At 38.2% G+C, this 18,547-nt stretch overlaps 1 protein-coding gene across 1 annotated transcript in view; it reads right to left on the bottom strand.

Annotated features, from left to right (window-relative positions):
- Nucleotides 1-10,540: 10,540 nt before the first annotated feature.
- Nucleotides 10,541-18,547, bottom strand: part of ptprb (protein tyrosine phosphatase receptor type b) — a 43,441-nt gene continuing 35,434 nt past the window's right edge. The window contains exons 33-40 of the mRNA XM_026146467.2: nt 18,369-18,459; nt 16,008-16,084; nt 15,790-15,924; nt 15,496-15,618; nt 14,823-14,986; nt 14,515-14,650; nt 12,807-12,927; nt 10,541-12,611 (exon numbers count right to left, since the gene is read on the bottom strand). Coding sequence (XP_026002252.2) covers nt 12,589-12,611; nt 12,807-12,927; nt 14,515-14,650; nt 14,823-14,986; nt 15,496-15,618; nt 15,790-15,924; nt 16,008-16,084; nt 18,369-18,459 — 870 coding nt within the window. The 3' untranslated portion in view covers nt 10,541-12,588. The remainder of the gene's footprint in view (nt 12,612-12,806; nt 12,928-14,514; nt 14,651-14,822; nt 14,987-15,495; nt 15,619-15,789; nt 15,925-16,007; nt 16,085-18,368; nt 18,460-18,547) is intronic.

An 18,547-nucleotide genomic window follows, 5' to 3' on the forward strand; every position in this document is an offset into this window, starting at 1 on the left:
ATGTTTGATTGCTTCAAGTTTAAGGGGTGTTTTGAAAAATGCATGCAGACAGTTTTTGAGGTGTTCAACATTAGGCATGAGTCCTCCAGCCAGCTATGCAATAATGCTAAAGCAGCTGTAAGATCTTTTGCCACCTGCTTGACACTTTTGGCTTACGTATATATAACTGCATCATCCGCATACATTTGAGCAAATATATTTGGACAGACTTCAGGTAAGTTATTGATAAAAAGAGAGAACAATAAGAGTCCAAGAACGGATCCTTGAGGAACCCCTGTATCACAGTCTAAATATGGAGATTTAACCCCATCTAACACCACACACTGTTTTCTGTGTGAGAGATATGAGGCAAACCACTGAAGAGCCTGACTGGAGATATTAAACTGAGTCAATATGGACAACAATATCTGATAGTTTACAGAGTCGGAAGCCTTCTTCAAATCTAAAAATACAGCTCCAACACAGGGACTCTTGTCCAGCAAGCTCTTCAAGTTCTCCACTAACATACACAGGGCAGTATCTGTGGAGTGATGGGCCCGAAAGCCAAACTGCAATGGATGTAATGAGGGTTGGGTGTTTTCTAGGTGAGCAGTGAGGAGTTTAACCACCCACTTCTCAGCTATTTTAGATATGACTGGGAGTATGCTTATGGGGCGATAATTAGCCATGTCAGTTTTCACACCTGCTTTGAAAATTGCAATTTTCCAATCTGTTGGAACAATGGAGTGTTCGAATGACATATTCAAAACATGAGTTTTTCGACCTACAAGCAAATCCATGTTCCTTTAGGAAATTTGTGTTAATACCATATACATCAAGTGCTTTTGATTTTTTTAACCCTGTAATTAGTTTAGCAACTTCAGTGTCTGAAATATGAGTGATGGTGAACAAATTTTGACCAGCATCATTCACATTATCAGAGCATACGACTGAGTCAAAGCTCTGACTGATCTCCTTAACCCTTTAAGACCTACCATAGAACCAAGTCCGCCAGAGCTTATATTATATTTTTACATGCTGTGGAGCCATTTTTGGGAGCATTTCAAGTTGCTATACATCAATACAACCACTACAGCCTAAATTTTAATAATATGTATGCATTAAGTGCATAGAACTGACATAAATTGCAAAAAGTGCAATAAACTACAAAAAAATTGAAAATCGTTTTTGTTTTTTTAACATGTATTTCTAGTTAGAGAAATTTAAGAGGCTTATCCCTCAAAACTGTAAATACAAAAAAGTTGCACAAACTAGTTTCCCACCACAGGAAACTTATTTTGAGTGTCTTCATAGTTTTATTTTTGAAATACACCGATTTTCATATACTGCAGGAAAAACGAAAATAAATATTATAATGCAAATTTGCAAAATAACAGCATATGCATCACAATAAACTATTTCCAGCAGTGCAATATGAGTCCTAAGCATCCCAGAAACGACACAGAAAGTCATAAAGTCAAACATAACTTTTAAAAACACCAGTATAGGCTCATGAGGCCTTGACGGTAAAAAACTACATTTCCGCAAAATGACGTCACTTCCGGTTTCGGCCAGGTCATGGCGGACATGCGACAGTTCACGCTGATGGACGTAGGAAGTGTTAGGAACAGCTGATCGGATCGGCAAAGCGTGTTTCTGGAATATTATGTTTTTGTTGCTGCAAGTGCTTTTAATGCAATTTTTGCAAAGCTATATGTGGAAGGAAACTGTGACCTAGGACAAGCTGATGGCATAAGATGGAAGTACAACTTCTCGCGAGTTAATTAATAAATTTTTTTTTCATATGCAAAAAAATTATTGCGCTAGCTTACGTGGTTGCAGTGCTACCGGGATTTTAAAATAGTTACGCAAAATGGAGCGTGTCCGCTCCGACCGGCTTTAAAGGGTTAACAGATGAAATAAAGAAAGTGTTTAAGTTACTGGCAATAGATAGAGGCTCTCTAACAATAGAGTTATTTACATAAAGTTCAATTGTATTTTTGTTTTTGTTTGAATGACAGCCAAGTAATTTATTTAGGTGTTGCCAGATAATTTTACCATTACCTTTGGCTCTTTCAATTATATTTATAAAAAAATTTGTTGTGGCCTTTCTCAAACTTCTTGTTACTTTGTTCCGCATTGAAGTAAATCTCTGTCTATCCAGAGTTAGTCCTGTTTTCAGGAACTGTTTTAGTAATTGATCTCTTGTTTTCATTAGATTCTTGTACTCTTTGTTCAACCAAGGCAGATTAGATGTTGTCTTTATTTTTTGTCGACCTCTAAAGGAGTATGTTGATATAACACCTTGACAATGCCAGTGAAGTGACTGCTACAGAATTGTGGATCATCACTACACAATAAAGGCTCCCAGTTAACTGATGCTAATGCTTCTGCTACATTTTGTCGCTGACTTCTTGGTATAAATTCATAAAAGGATCTCCTATTAGATGAACTATAAAAATGATTCTTAAGCCGTGATTTTACAAGTTTTCTAGAAAATAATATATGGTAAATGGCCTGTATTTGTATAGTGCTTTTACTAGTCCCCCCTAGGGACCCCAAAGCACTTTACACACCTGGTCATCCACCCATTCACACACTGGTGGAGGCAAGCTACGGTTGTAGCCACAGCTGCCCTGGGGCAGACTGACAGAAGCGAGGCTGCCATATCGCACCATCGGCCCTTCTGGCCAACAGGTAGGTAAGTGAAGTGTCTTGCCCAAGGACACAACGACCGAGACTGTCCGAGCCGGGGCTCAAACCGGCAACCTTCCGATTACAAGGCGAACTCCCAACTCTTGAGCCACGATCGCCCACAATATAAAATTGTGGTCTGAAATACCAGTGATAAAATTATAAGATTTAATAATTCGCTTGGGCTTATTGGGTTCTAGAGAGTTTCGTTATTCTTGTGGGTTGTTCAATGTGTTGAGTATAGTTTAAAATCTCCATTAAATCCTTGAGTGTTTTTCTGTCCTTTTCACAGTCCCAGGTGATATTAAAATCTCCCATTACAATTATTTCATTAGACTTATTATTTATAGTATGATATTTAAGTAATATCTGTAGTTGTTCATAAAAAATATTCTTTGCGGAAGGAGAGCGATATAATCAGATCAACGTAAATGACATTTCTGGGGAAAGAGTGATTTTAACAGAAATATGTTCTATTTCAACATCTATTGGTGAACTAAGTAAGCAGCAATCCAGGTGTTTTTTTACATACACAAGTATTCGTCCTCCTCTTGTTCCAATTCTATCCCTTCTGAATACTGTGTACTCTGGAAAGACAACCGCAGACTCAGGAGAAGAACTTGTGAGCCAAGATTCAGAGATACCCAAAATAGAAATATTGGAATTGCTTAGAATATGTTCCAGTTGCTCATGCTTTGGTCACATACTGCAAATGTTAATGTGTCCACATAGAAGCCCCTTTGGTTTATTTTTAGTGTCCCAGATTACTTTAGCCTGATTAAATGTCTTGCAGATCTTTGTTCCTCTGTAACTTTTAATAGCAGGATTTCTTGTCCTTTTGTTGACAATGCTATGAGCGTTTAATGATGAGAAACCCTTTACCGGAGACTGTAGTTGAGGTACAGCAGGTGGGGGCACAGGCAGCCGAGGTGGAGGCCCAAACAGCAGAAGCGGAGGCCCGGAAAACAGGGGCGTAAACACTATTAGTTGCAGTTGTAGCCTTACTAACTGAGACGGTGGTTGGAGCACAGTTAGTTGAGGTGGAAAGCAATGCAGAGATAGCTGTGCCCATAGGCTAACTAGGCTAATTAGTTGTAGCCAGTCCAAATCACTGATGTTTGAAATAGGTCCAGGATTTAGTTCTATATCACCAGCCAAACGTAGCATCAGAACAAGTTTCAGAATCTCCAGGGACAATTGTGGTGTATTTAATTGTTCATGTTTACCTGTGGGTGGTCTAGCATGACCAAAATCCAAGAATGTTGTGAACAAAAGATGTTGACTCCATTTGGCTGGGAAAATGGTATAGTTATCCATCTTTCTTGGACATGTCGAACTCCACAGAAGATAAAAATGTATAAAAACAAAAAGACAAGTTGATGTCAAGATTCAGGGGTTTTTAGATTGTTTTTTAGGTGTTTTTTTTTTTTTTGCAAAAGCACAGGACCTGCCAAGCTGTGTGTCTGCACCCATTCCAGCTTCTCAGATGTGATTACTATCAAATATGAACTCAAGTTTGGAACAAAACTAAACATTTTAATTCTCCACATAATGAATGAGAACTTTTTCTCATTGTTGACAAAAATAAATATAATTGATTTCAGTCTTAGAAAGTGTGCTGTTGCTTTTTCTCCAATAAACCGCCAGCGTGTCCCAGCACTGTCACAGCACTGTCACAGTACTGTCACAGTACTTTTTGGATTACTTTTGATGAGTAATGATGAAGGAAAATGTTCTGTTCTGCTTATGTTGGACCTTTTGAAACAGTTGACCACCACATTCTCCTTGAAAGGCAGATGTGTGTGGAGGCCTTTTTTGGTTCGGTGCCAGTACAGTGGGGGGAAGTGATGGGTTGGTGTATCTCCAACTGCCTTAGAGTGGTTCTCCTCATATTTACATCATCAATGTTTTTCTGTGGAGGTCTCTTATTTCAGACCATCCTCTACCTCCCTTACTTAGAGTGTCCCTCAAGGTTAAGTTTCGGTGCCTTTAATGTTTTTATCTTCTTCCCCTCCAACATATAATGAGCCCCTTCAAGGATATTTTCTATCACTGTTATGCTGATGCCATTCAGTTATACATTTATTTCAAGCCCAGAGATTTATCTGCGCTCCAGCTTGTGAATGATTGCTTAGATTCAATCAAACGTTGGATAGCTGTTAACTTCCTACAACTTAATGAGGGGAAAACTGAAGTCCTTGTATGCGCTCCTGACAGATTTTTTCCTCAGATAATGAAAGCCCTTGGTCCTCTTTCGGTTTATGTTAAATCCTCTATCAGGAATTTAGGTGTCACTTTTGACTGGACTCTCACATTGGACGGTCATGTCAAATCTCTGGTTCGGCCTTGCTTTTATCATTTAAGAAATGTTGTTAAGTTAAGCCCTATTGTGTCTCACTCTGAACATTTATATCTGCACACTTGGACTACTGCAACTCATTGTTTATGTGTCTAAGCAAAGGCTCCCTGGAACGTCTGCAAGTTGTGCAAAATGCTGCAGCTAGGCTTCTGACCAAATCCTCTAAATATTCACATGCTATTCACATTGCTATTTCAGTTATACTGGCTTTGAATTCAGAGTCCATTTTAAAATCCTAGTTTTGAATTTTAGAGCTTTGCATGGACTGGCGCCAGCTTACATCTCTGATCTTCTACAGCCTTATGTCCCTAGCAGGTGAACTCATCTGATTAGGGCCTGCTTGCTATACAGCACACTAAGATGAGAACTAAGGTTGATAAGAGTTTTTGCCACTGTGGCCCCTAGACTGTAGAAGTCTATCCCTCTGCACCTCAGTAGTCACTTCTAAAAAACATCTCAAAACTCACCTTTTTAGTATTTCTTTTGGTTAATTTTTGCCTGCTTATGTTGTTTGTTTTATGTTTTAGAACTTGTTATTCTATGTGCAGCACTTTGTGATTCTCTGTCTAGAAAGGTGCTATATAAATAAAAATTTTACTTACTTACTTACTTTGAGGTTAGCAGACTCATCAGTGCGGGCGTGCAGCCACTGAGGGCTCGGCTGGATTAAAAAGCTGCAGACGCTCGGCCCTCTGTGGCCATTTAACTCCTCTGCTGTTCAGGCAGAAACACAACTCTTCCCGAGGTGCCTTCTTTTCAGCTCGTCAATGTAAGGAGCACTCTGATCAGCAGAATGAGAACCTAATTGAGACCAGTCCATCACTTCCCCCCGCTCTACTGGCACCGAACCAAAAAAGGCCTCCACACACATCTTTTAATACAAACTGATGATCAGAAGCTTAAAAACACTTTCCCTCCACTCTTCTGCAGAAATGTTAAATTCAGTGATGCTCTGAGAAAGCAGACGTTTCTCCACAAAGATTTAAGTAAACCATAATCCTGTGCTGCTGCTCACCCTTTGTTACACATGATGACGTTTTCTGTCTGGTAATACTAGGCCTCAAATTCTTGTTTTAAAAGAAACATTTCAGGGTTTTGACAAGTTAATGAATTAGAATAGAATAGAATAGAATAGAATAGAATAGCCTTTATTGTCATTGTACAGAGTACAACGAAATTGGAGTGCCACTCCCTTGGTGCAAGTTTCAATAATAAATATAAATGTAAAATATAAAAAGTACAAAAAAAAAACAATCGTAAGTACTCAAACAATAGTATGTACAATATATACAGGATAGCAGCATTAATATAATGACAGTATGAATAGCAGCATAATATAATGACAGTGACGGTATGGAATAGGTTCAATTGTTTTTGTGCTTATTTACTACGGTGGTAGCTCTGGGAAAGAAGCTATCCCTGAATCTGTTTGTCCTGGTTTTATGTGACCTGTACCGTCGGCCTGACGGTAATAGTTCAAATAGTTGGTTGCTGGGGTGAGAGTGGTCCTTGATGATATTGCCAGCTCTGCTGAGGTACCGAGAGTTTGCAGTGACCTCCAGGCTGGGCAGAGAGCAGCCAGTGATCTTCTGGGCTGTGTTGATGACCCTCTGCAGTACTTTCCTGTCTGCAGCTGAGCACCCTGCATACCATGTTGTTATGCCGTACGTTAGGATGCTCTCTATGGTGGCTCTGTAAAATGTCACCAGCAGCCTCTCCTCCAGGTTGTTCCTCCTGAGCACTCTCAGATTAGAAAATAACATGCAGAAATTGTGTTTAGTTTTCATTGATCCAAAAGACACTCATATATTAATCAGCACATTAAACAGTCTTAATCCAGGTAATCGGTGTGTCTGTGTGGAGTATCATGTTTGTTTTGAGGTTTATGTTAGCTGAATTTGGACATTAACTTTCCTGCCAGGTCACAGAGGGGAGGCTGAGCTGGATGTTGGTCCTGGGGGAATGGGGTTCAGCTTGGCCCCTCTGACAGGACCTTCTCAGCTCTCCTTTAAGCATGCCATAGCTGCTCTATCTGGGTTACCCAGTTCTGTTCGGGCCTCAGCATGCCCTAGATCAATATGGAAATCAGAGGTTTTAAATGAGCCTCACAGATGCAGATTGGAGCAGTACACAAGAAAGTTTTCTTATGTGTGACTGTGCTTCAAGTTCATGTTCAGTTCTTGTTTTTGTATAAAGTTTTCAGGTTTTCTGACCTCAGTCTTAGAGGATGATTCAGTCTCAACTACTCTGAGTCAAGTACAGGGTGGGCCATTTATATGGATACACCGTAATAAATGTGAACGGTTGGTGATATTAAAGTCCTGTTTGTGGCACATTAGTATATGTGAGGGGGCAAACTCCTCAAGATGGGTGGTGACCATGGTGGCCATTTAGAAGTCGGCCATCTTGGATACGACTTTTGTTTTTTCAAAAGGAAGAGGGCCATGTGACACATCAAACTTATTGGTAATGTCACAAGAAAAACAATGGTGTGCTTGGTTTCAACGTAACTTTATTCTTTCATGAGTTATTTACAAGTTTCTCTTTGTTCACAGCCATTGACATGTCGAAGAGGTTAACACGTTAACACGTGAAACCAAGCACACTATTGTTTTTCTTGTGACATTACCAATAAGTGTGATGTGTCACATGGCCCTCTTCCTATTGAAAAAACAAAAGTCTTTTTCATTGTAGCTGAAGTCCGGGACAAACTGTGTTCCTTTTCACCACAATACGAAACGCGTAATATTTTCTCTGAATACGAGACAATTCCGTTTTTTGCGGGACGCTTGGCAACTCTAATAATTAACCTTATGAACAAAATAAAGTTCAACATCAGTAACATCATAGCACCACCCAGCTGTATAGAAACTCCGTCATGCTAGCTAGCACGCAGTACGAAAAAGTTAGCATAACGAAAATAAACTCCACCTAAACTTGGTTCATATCTGACCCAGATGGACTGCAGGTTATAACTTCTTACCTGAAGTTCAGTTCACCTGACACTCTCAGACCAGCGGCCGCTTCGGGTCTCTCCTCTTGCCTCCCTTTTCCTTCATCCACCTGCTGGCTTCCACCACTTGCTAATGTTATTGAATCTGTGGAAGCTCCGCGATAGCCACCACACGAAGTAACGAATAACGAGCCTATCTAAATCCCAGTAACGAGTAACGCGTTCCCGGTTTTGGCATAATAACTAGTTACCGTGCTCGTTACCACAATAATAACGTAGTTACTGTAATGCGTCTCTTAATATCGCGTTAGTCCCAACACTGGTAACCAGTGTGTTAAGTGGATGTGTTGTACAGGGAGATGGCCACAGACAGGAAAGGTTTCCTGTGTCGTTCAGTGGTGCTTTTCGGTAATCTCAGTCTCTCACTGAACGTGCTCCTGTGACTGACCAGCATGTCATGGAGTGGGTGGGAGGTGTTATCCAACATTGTCTTTATCTTGGACAGCATCCGCCTGTCCGACACCACCTTGAGGTAATTACAGTAATTACAGGAAGGAAAAGCAGGACAACAAAACAATCTACAAACAGGTGAGAATGGTGGCATGCAAAATGACACAGTATGTGTTCCAGCCCTAGAGAAATATCATGATCCTGGCACTTTTGATTTTGTGAGTTATATTTCCGCTTATCCTGTTTCTCCCATATCTCATAAAGTCTAAGTCTGTGCAAGTTGTTCTTATGATTTAGTTATTTCTGGTTTTATTTTGATGGTTTCTTATCTCGTTTGTGTTGTGTTTAGTTTCACTTCCACTATCTTCTTTTCCCTGATTAGTTTCAATTGTGTATCTCACGCATCTCCATTGTGCCCCAGTCACCCTGCTGTGTGTATTTAAGCCTGGGCCCCAGTCAGGCCTTTGTCTGTTTGCTTACATTTATGTTTCTTAGTAATTGTGTTCAGACAATTTTGGATTCCTGCTATTTTTTTTCATTGGTTTTTTCTGGTACCTGTTTTGAACAAATTCTTCTACATCATCAAACAAAAACAAAAACAAAAAAATGGATTATATAGATAGTCCATGGATCCCAAAGATATTGCAAAACGCCAGTAAAAAGAAATATATCCTGTACAGAGAATTTATAAAGTGCAGACCTAAAGAAATGTGAATGATGATTTTAATAAATTCTTTGTAAGTTTCAGATGAGACCTAGCTGATAAAATTACTGCTTTGAGAAAGAGCAGAGGAACAAATAGAAGAAAAATCCTAATTAAATGTTTCTAACAGCACAAGAGGAAAATACAATAATTGATGTTGTAGAGAGATGTCAGGACAAAATCTCAACTAACTGAAATGGTATTGATATGAAAACTGTTAAAAATGTAATTGAATGATTTTAAAAACCTCCAACCTTCATCTGCAATCTGTCATTATAAGGCGGTACAATTCCGAACAAAATGAATAGGCCTGTTTCTCTACACTCACGATTCACCCAAACACTAGTGAAATACTTTATTGATAGACTGGATAAATATTTAAATGAACACAAACTATTAATAGAGAGTTGACATGGATTTATGTCAAACTGATTAATGTTTAATGCATTAATTGAACTAAATGAAGAAATCACAAATTGTATCAGTCAAAGAACGTATGCACATGGAGTCTTTATTGACTTGAAGAAAGCTGTTGACACACTTGCCAATCACATATTAATTGATAAATTGGAAATGTATGGTATTAGATGGGTGGCGTTGGACTGGATGAAAAGTTACATAAACAACAGGCAACAATTTATGAAGGTGGGAGAACATTAATCAAACTTTTAAACCTTGCTTGTGGAGTTATATGGGGTCTAAACCTCTAGATCATCAGATATATTGCGGTTCATTTTATTTGCAAATGATACAAATAATCTTTATCATGGAGAAAATTCACAGCAGCTTTTAGTAAATTCACATAAGAATTTACTAAAAACAAATTATCACTGAATTTAAGCAAAACTAAAATTCTATCCATCCAACCATATTTTTCCACTTATTCGGGGCCGGGTCGTGGAGGCAGCAGCCCAAGCAGAGAAGCCCAGACCTCCCTCTCCCCAGCCACCTCCTCCAGCCTATGCGGGGGGACACCAAGGCGTTTCCAGGCCAGCCGAGAGATATAATCTCTCCAGCGTGTCCTGGGTCTGCCCTGGGGCCTCCTCCCGGTGGGACATGCCTGGAAAACCTCACCCAGGAGGCGCCCAGGGGGCATCCTTCTCAGATGCCCGAACCACCTCAACAGGCTCCTTTCGATGTGGAGCAGCAGCTGCTCTACTCTGAGCCCCTCCCGAATGGCCGAACTTCTCACCCTATCTCTAAGGGAGACGCCAGCCACCCTTCGGAGGAATTTCGAAATTCTAATGAAGTTTTTTTTATTTTAAATTTCAAATATCTATATATTTGAAATATCATTATCTTAAAAATGTTAAACATGGAGAATGATTTAAGCAGCAATTGAAAATGTGTGCATAATATTTATGAGCTACTGTAACCTTTCACCCAAAGAAAAAAGGCCACAAACAGTGAGGCAGATATTTTTATTCAGCACTTTATGATCAAGTTTACAACAACAGGACAGCAAATTCTAAAACTCAATTACACATTTTCTTAGGGCCTGGTTATTTAAATCCAAATCACTTTCATGAATCCATCACGATATGACAAACATAATAAAGTTTACATAAAACAATCCAGCAGGTCGAATGTATCAGAGAAAATCTTTAAAAAAAAGAAAAAGTGCAGACCAGCTTTCATAATAATTAATTTAGCCATAGTATTTTAAATGTAATGTAAATGTAAAATGCCATATCATAATACTATAAAATAAAATATGTTGCATGGGCAGAGGTAATTTAAAATGAAAATCCTCCAGCAAAAAAAATCTCTGCTTTTTCTAGAAACGTATACAATCACAAAAGTCAAATTCTTTCACAATATTTATAATGATGGTTTTATTAAGAAAACATGAGGTTTCTGCATTGTATTCATACTTCAGTCTTTTATGTTTAAAGTTTAAATGGTTTACAAGCATTAATTACATTAAAGAGGAGATCAGTGCGCTCATTTCCAACTCCAGAGCTTTCTTCTCAGGCTAGTAAAGTAGCTTAATGTGATATCGAGTATTTTTACTATTATTTTTTTTTAATCCTCTGAGAAACAGGCTACTGTCACTTTAAGGCCCCTCCCCTCTCTTAAAACTTATCTTATGATTAGCCAGCTTTCAGAAGCCAGTTGAGGGGCGGCACTTGGAGCTTGTGATCTGTACTAAAAGTACTTTTCTTTACAGGGATTACATTTGCATACCTCAGTATTTAAAACTTTGGCCACGTTTAACATGAATGTCTAATGCTGTATTATAAAATATATGACAGAGAATAAAGCCTCTTTAAAGTCTGAATACAGCAGGTTATGTTTGCTTGCAGCTACTCAACAGGTATAAAAGAGAAACAGAAGTATTACACAACCAGGCAGTTGTTGACAGACATATATATTCATCATATTGTAAAAAAGAAAAAAAAAAAGAGTATTACATCTATATTTACATACAGCAATATGTGTGTTTAGAATTTTTAAATAAACAGCTTATATGGAGCAGTAAGTGAGAACATACTGGAGGGTATAAAAAATAGATGGCTCTTTCCTTCCCTGCTGTCACTCAGTTATTATTTGGATCACAACAACCTGAGATCAACCAGTGCCTACATTAAAGGGACTCCACTATGTTTTTCAATGAGTTTAAATCCATTTTTAACAATTTAATTTTTCAAAGTTTGTTGTTTTTGTTGACAATAAACTATATATTTTTTTAACATTTAGGATTCAGATAGGGCTGAATTTGATCGATCATTTGTGCCTTCTCTCTGTAGGTTTGAGTCAAAGCAGTCCTGTAAATTGAGCTGTTCCAGTATGTTTAGCTGGTGGACTTTGCTGGACTGTCAGGTGGATTTAGAAAAAAAAAGAAGAAAGAAATCCAATTTGCATGCCAATCTGAGCTCAGATGCAGATTATTTAACAGGTACTCACAGTTCTTAAACAGCTTTACGGAAGATGATTTATTCAAAATTACAGAAATGACTATATAATTATAATAATATGCTGCACAATTATCATTCAATCCTTTTTTAAAATATATAAACGTATGGTTAAAAATAATAAGTGTCAGATGTTTTAATGGTTTTGGATTCTTGTGTTGAATAAAATCAGACTGTAGATTTAGTGGAAAGTCTGTGAGGTGTTATTTGCTAAATTTTAAAAACTTTTCTCAGATTGTGCTGATCACCAGCTGATCACCAGCTCTAGCTACGAAAGTCTTCCCTGCAGCGCCAACAAACCCAGAACCTCCGACTTGTCTTATGCTTTGTTTTTATTTAATCCCAAATCTGCACTTTAATTTCTACTTTTTCTCAATGAATTTGTTGCTGTAAAACCAGTGATTCAGAGTGCAAGACCTACAGCCCTGAAAAAAGGTTTTTACAATCTTGGACTTATTTATTTATATTCCCTGTTTTGTCCGTTTCTTGTGTTGGAATGTTTCCTCGTTTTGATCGCATGAACATCGTCATCTCTTTAGCGTCCAGTGTAAATGAAATCTGAGAAAACAAAGGGACAAAAAAGGGAAAAAATGACTATGATTTATGTGTGCTGCAGACAAATACACAGTTTCTACTGAAATATATAAATGCAGTTTCAGTTCAACTGTCAAACACAGAAATGGGACGGTTCACGTCCACAGGTGGACTGTTTCATTTCTGGGCTCCGATGACAAATGTTAGAAACAGTCTCACCTCTGCAGTACTCAGGGTTGAAATTTTCATAGATGGGGTAGAGAGGGTTCTCCTGTTCGCTGCGATGCTTTCTGGCTCTTAGGACATCCCGAATACACTGATACAGGAAGGCATACTGGCACTGCAATGCAACAAGACCGTTATAATGTTGTAATAAACACCTTCCGGTGCTTTTAGAGCATTCACTGCAGAATTCATTCATGTCCCATGGAAAACACAGACATTAATTTCACTAACCAATAATTTGTCAGTTTCCATCAATAACCTTTTTTATTTCTGACAAAAACACGACGATAACAAAATAAAAACTAATGCAAAAGGACAAAATACTATTGATCCTTTCGTCAGCAAATAAAATTGAATTGACTAAAACACATGATTAAGACTAAATCTAAAACTAAATCAGCTTTGTTTTTTCTTTTTTCTTTCCTTTCCCTCAGGTCATCTGGATCCGTTTTTTTTTTTATCAGTTCCCAGTCAGAACCAGACACGGAGAAGCTGCGTTCAGCTTTTATGCTTCTTATATCTGGAACAAACTCCCAGAAAGCCTCAGATCAGTTGAAACACTCAGTTTATTTAAATCCAGGTTGAAGACTCACCTGTTCTCAACTGCATTTGAATAAAACACCAAATCCACACTTTTAAGCTTAAATTTCAAAACTTAAATTTTAACTGCTGATATCTACTGTTCTGATTTTATCTACTGTTTTGCTTTTTTTTTGTTTTTTTTAATTAATTTTAAATCCATCCATCCATCCATCCATTCGCTTCCGCTTATCCTTTCCAGGGTCGCGGGGGGGCGCTGGAGCCTATCCCAGCTGTCATGGGGCGAGAGGCGGGGTACACCCTGGACAGGTCGCCAGTCTGTCGCAGGGCCAACACACATTTTAAATCATGCTTTTTATTTGTTTTTGTTTTTAATGTCTCTGTAAAGCACTTTGAATCCCCTTGTTGTTGAATTGTGCTATATAAATAAACTTGCCTTGCCTTTATTTGTTTGATCCAGGTTTGATCAAGATTGACAATTTAGTATTATAACGACAGTAATTGGTAGAATTTTCAGACTACCATATTTGATAGCTTCCATTATTAATTTTTTTCTCACGTTTTAATGATGTAGCTCCAGTTTAGTCTAAAATTCTCATTGTAATATTAATAGTTGAACTTGTTTTTTATGTACAATAGTATTTTTTTTTGATTTGCTACAAACTGGTTTGGGTGTGGTAACGTCATCATAAACTGTTTTTTCAAAACCAATTTGCATTCAATATTTACTAAAAAGGAGGATAACATCCTATTTCTAAATCTTTATTGGTAGTTAAATTCTAGATTAGGTCAATATTTCCTGATGTTTCTTGTCTAATAGTTTCAGTTTTAATGATGTATTACCATAAACCATGCAGATTTATCAATAGCCAATAAAATCTGGTTTCTTTTCTTCCAATTATTTGTTTTTTTGCGACTGGTTTATTTCAAAGTCTATTGTTGTTTGCCTTTGCTTCCATGTGGGACTATCCTTAATCATATTCTAATAAGTAAAATTGAAATAATGACTAAAATACCTGCTAAACATAATGAGATGAACTGAAGTGCTACAATCACTGGTCTAAGTGGGAGAAATGTCTGGTGTACAAGTTGAAATCAAATAATCAAACGAATGTCCTAGAATTCAAAGCTAAATACTTAAATATTTGAATGTAGCTCTTACCTCAGTCTGGACCATGTGCTGGCGGTGCAGGCGGAGGTCGAACACGCAGCCGTAAAGGTCGATGGTTCCTTTGGAGTCCAGCTGCTGCAGAACCCGATCCAAAGCAATGAAGGTCCCTGTGCGCCCGACTCCAGCACTAACAAGCAAAAACATCCAGTTATCAAAGATCTTAAACAGAGAATCAAAGAAGGTTCAAGGACTCAATAGTTCACTTTTTTTTTTTTTGGGGGGGGGGGGTTTCTAATGGCGGGATTCTGTTAACTCACAGCCAATCAGATTTCTCCCTGAGGACAGCCTCAAGCATCTACCTGCAGTGAACGACAGTGGCTCCGGTGCTGGGCGATCGGTCCACATAGTCCCGGGCTGTCCTGACAAACTGGATCAGGGACTGGGTGCTCTCAGGGACGCCGTGATCAGGCCACACCGTGTAGTGGAAGTGACGCAGTACCCGAGGATAACTGCAGTTGCTCTCCTGTCCAGGTCGATAATGGATTTATTAGGATTGTTATCACCCATAGCAACATTCAAGGTCTGGATTTTGAGGCTTTAGATATAATGTAACATAACGACATAACGTTCGTTTCAACATAACATAGTGGAAATCAACTTTTTCATGGCCACACCAAAAACATGCAGAAATAATCAGAATAATCCTTCTGTAGCCTCTCGATTCACCCTCTCCATGAAACAAGGGTGGTTTCATGGAGGTTAGCTCCTCCCCTTTTAACAGATATTTGTACAGCAGGTGGGTGGACTCTCTGTCACAGAGATAAACATACTGTATAAGGATATCCCCTTAAAACCTCAAATCTCTGCAACTTTACAGACATTGGTTGGCCATGTTTATCACATGAGCTTTATTTGGAGAAGTTATGAAAATGAAAGCTTCACAATAAGTATATCCCTTCTTCATTCTTTAGATATTACTGCTTTTCTACATTTTTACGCTGGAATAAAAAACGAGAGTAAAAAGAAACATACCGAGGTGATCTTGAACTCTCGGATGGTCCACTCAGGCAGGACAGACTCTGACAGCATCTGAATGACCAGATCACCGTAGTACAGAGGCTCTCTGTCTGCAGGCCAGTACTGGTCACACTTCACCTGGAAACACAGCATTCATATAGTTTAATTACTTCTCAGGGTTGAGTTTATCTTCCTTTGCTAACCTGTGAGAAGAATCTGGAGCTCTTTTCAGCTTGCAATCAAAGCTCATAATTTCAGTTTCATAATCGTTCCACTCAAGTGGACATTTTGATCAAGCGGACGCCTCACCCGTCCTTTCTCCACACACTGGGTCACCATGATGATGTTGTAGACGCCGTGCTCCCACACCATCCGCCAGAAATCATCTTTTGTGCCCGGGAGCGGCCCCTGGGTGGCAATGTACTCCCTGCGGTAGTTATTACCCTGCACATGTAGGCAAGAGAGGCGGTATTAGTGTCATTGTCAGTGAGTGCGCTCAGTTTGTGCTTTTTAGCATGTGCTCATACAGGTATGTAGCTGGCGTTGATGTAATCGGAGCAGGGGTCGTCCTCCAGGTACGACAGCTTCACTCGGGTAGAATCATCTAGAAAAATGAAGAAATAAGTCACCAGCGGCTTTCATTATCTTTAACGTGTAGTTTAAACTAACTCTAATGCAATGAGTACTGAACTGGTTTAATAAATGTTGACTGAATTCCTCCCACTACATCCAGCATCCACAGAGCAACGTAACCATAAGGCGTTTTAGCTCCATTTTTGGTCTCCACCTGTTCTTATAAATAATTTCTGGGTTTTTAGCTTCTTAAGGTTTCTCTTTCTTCAAAAGCTGTAACTGTCTGCTGTTTGCTGCTGAGCTGGGCACTTTTAGAGGTTATTTATTAAGTAGTCATTTACCTAAAATCAGTTTGAACACCCAGAACTAAAAGTGTGAAGGCTATAAAAGCACCACAGGGCGACAGCCAGACTCTGACTCTGAAGTATTGCTAAAGTTTTCTTGTTTCTTGTTTTCTGTGTTTCATCATTGTAGAAGTTTCACTAAAATGTCTTTTTTCAAATTTTTTTTATCAGTTAACCTTTATTAAACTGTCAGTATATAGAAAAAAGGCCAATCAGTTTGGTAGTGGTAGTGTGGTAGTCTTGAGAGGAAAAATCAGGGATAAATTAATATTTATTAATATTTATTAAAAATTGTTTGCCAGTTTTTGGATAACATTAAAAATTTTGGATTAAAACAGGTTTAACTGATGCTCTCAGTCATTCAGTTATTCTTATTTTTTTCTTGCAATTTTAATAAAATTTATATCATCTTATTGCAGCTTTGCAATAATACTAAACATCAGATTCGCACATTTAACCTTAAACCAGCCAAAAACGAACAATTATGAAAATTGCCCAATTAAATTTCTATCAGTCTACTTAGTGAAGAAGCAACCATCATTTTGAGCTACTGAGGGCATATTTGTAAAAGCAATAAGCGCAGATTCCTTATAGTTTAATCAATATGGTCACATTAATTTTTCACCATAGGGTAAAGGATGCAGTTTATGTCTGATGGTGAAATTCTAACACATCCACTCCAGAATAAGTAATGAAAACAGCGTCTCTCACAGCTTTCCTGAGGTTCTTATTATTGAATGTGAAAGATGTGTGAATGCGAAACAGACTCAGTAATGACTCATTTCACTGAGAGAGAGAGAGAGAGTGTGTGTGTGTGTGGTGTAAGTGTGTTTACTTCTCTGACAGTTAATTATAGAGGTGATGTTGTAAATGTGGCACCTCAAGTCATAAATCTGATTTTTTTGCAGTTAAAAATAACGGATGCTTAATTACTTTATTTTAAACTGAGGATACTTCAGAAGGAAAAACTTTGAAAATGACAAATTGTGGATGTGGAAATTACATTTATAATTGCGTAAAACAGATGTACCAAACAATCTTCATGTGATTAGAAATCTGTCTGTATATCACTCCCATAGCAAAAAATCAATGAACTAACATTTCAGACATTTAAAACTAATTTGGCATCATCCCCAACGACGCAGACAGAAAACATTTTCACAGACGTATCATAATTTTAAACATTACATTTCACAGATGATTCATTAATTGAGTAATAACAATTAAAAAATCAACTCTTTTGTGCTATTTCAAGCAAATGTTATTGTTACCTGAGTAAAGATTGCGTCATTCAAGGAAATTCAGATTCCGTGTCATTATTTAAAACCGCTCCTTTCTTTTTCTTTCTTTCTTTTTTTTTAATCAATCCATCCTTATTATAATTTAGCTGTTTTTCAGCCCATCATCACACTACCTTTGAATGAGCAAAAATTCAGTTATGCAAATTCATTAAACTGGACTCGGATACGAGGGCTGAAACTTTAAGATCAATTAAATTTGGCCAGTTGTTGGTATCAGCTGATCAACTGGTTGGAGGACATACCATTTTATAGTTTTTAATCTGCTGGTTGGAAAAAAGATGCTATGCGAAACTATTTTGTGACGTGTGGATAATAAATAATATAGAGGACAATCTGCTTGGGTGGCTAAGAAATGGAAACAAAAAGCTAATTAAATGAGTAAATATTCCACATAGATGCTGTATTTTCAGTAGTATTGTGTAATTATGAAGGCTTTTATCACCTCAAGCCTCAGAGTTCATCCTTGTCACCAAGGGAACAGGTGCTGCCTCATTAAAGCTCTTGACGATGTGATAATTGCCATGATTTCCACTTTGATTTATTTTTCTTTCTCACTGAGGGACTTGAAGGGTTGTCAGCTAACTGTTATGTGGAGTGACTGTTTTTTTTTCTTTTTTCTTTTTAACTTTTTGAGAAGCAAAAAAGCTTTAAAGCTAAAAACTGCACTTACATGGCAGGATGTTGTTGTAGCGGTTCTTTCCTCGGTTTTCCGGCACTCGGGCGACATCCATCGTCTGGTTACGGCCGACATCCTTCAGATCCTGAACAGAGATGAGAATAATTACATTTGTACAGTTATAAACATCAGGACTTTGTGACTAACAAGACCAGCCAAAATCTGCTTTTGAA

The sequence above is a fragment of the Astatotilapia calliptera genome, chromosome 17, assembly GCF_964374335.1.
Source record: "Astatotilapia calliptera chromosome 17, fAstCal68.1, whole genome shotgun sequence".
Lineage (NCBI taxonomy): Eukaryota > Metazoa > Chordata > Actinopteri > Cichliformes > Cichlidae > Astatotilapia > Astatotilapia calliptera.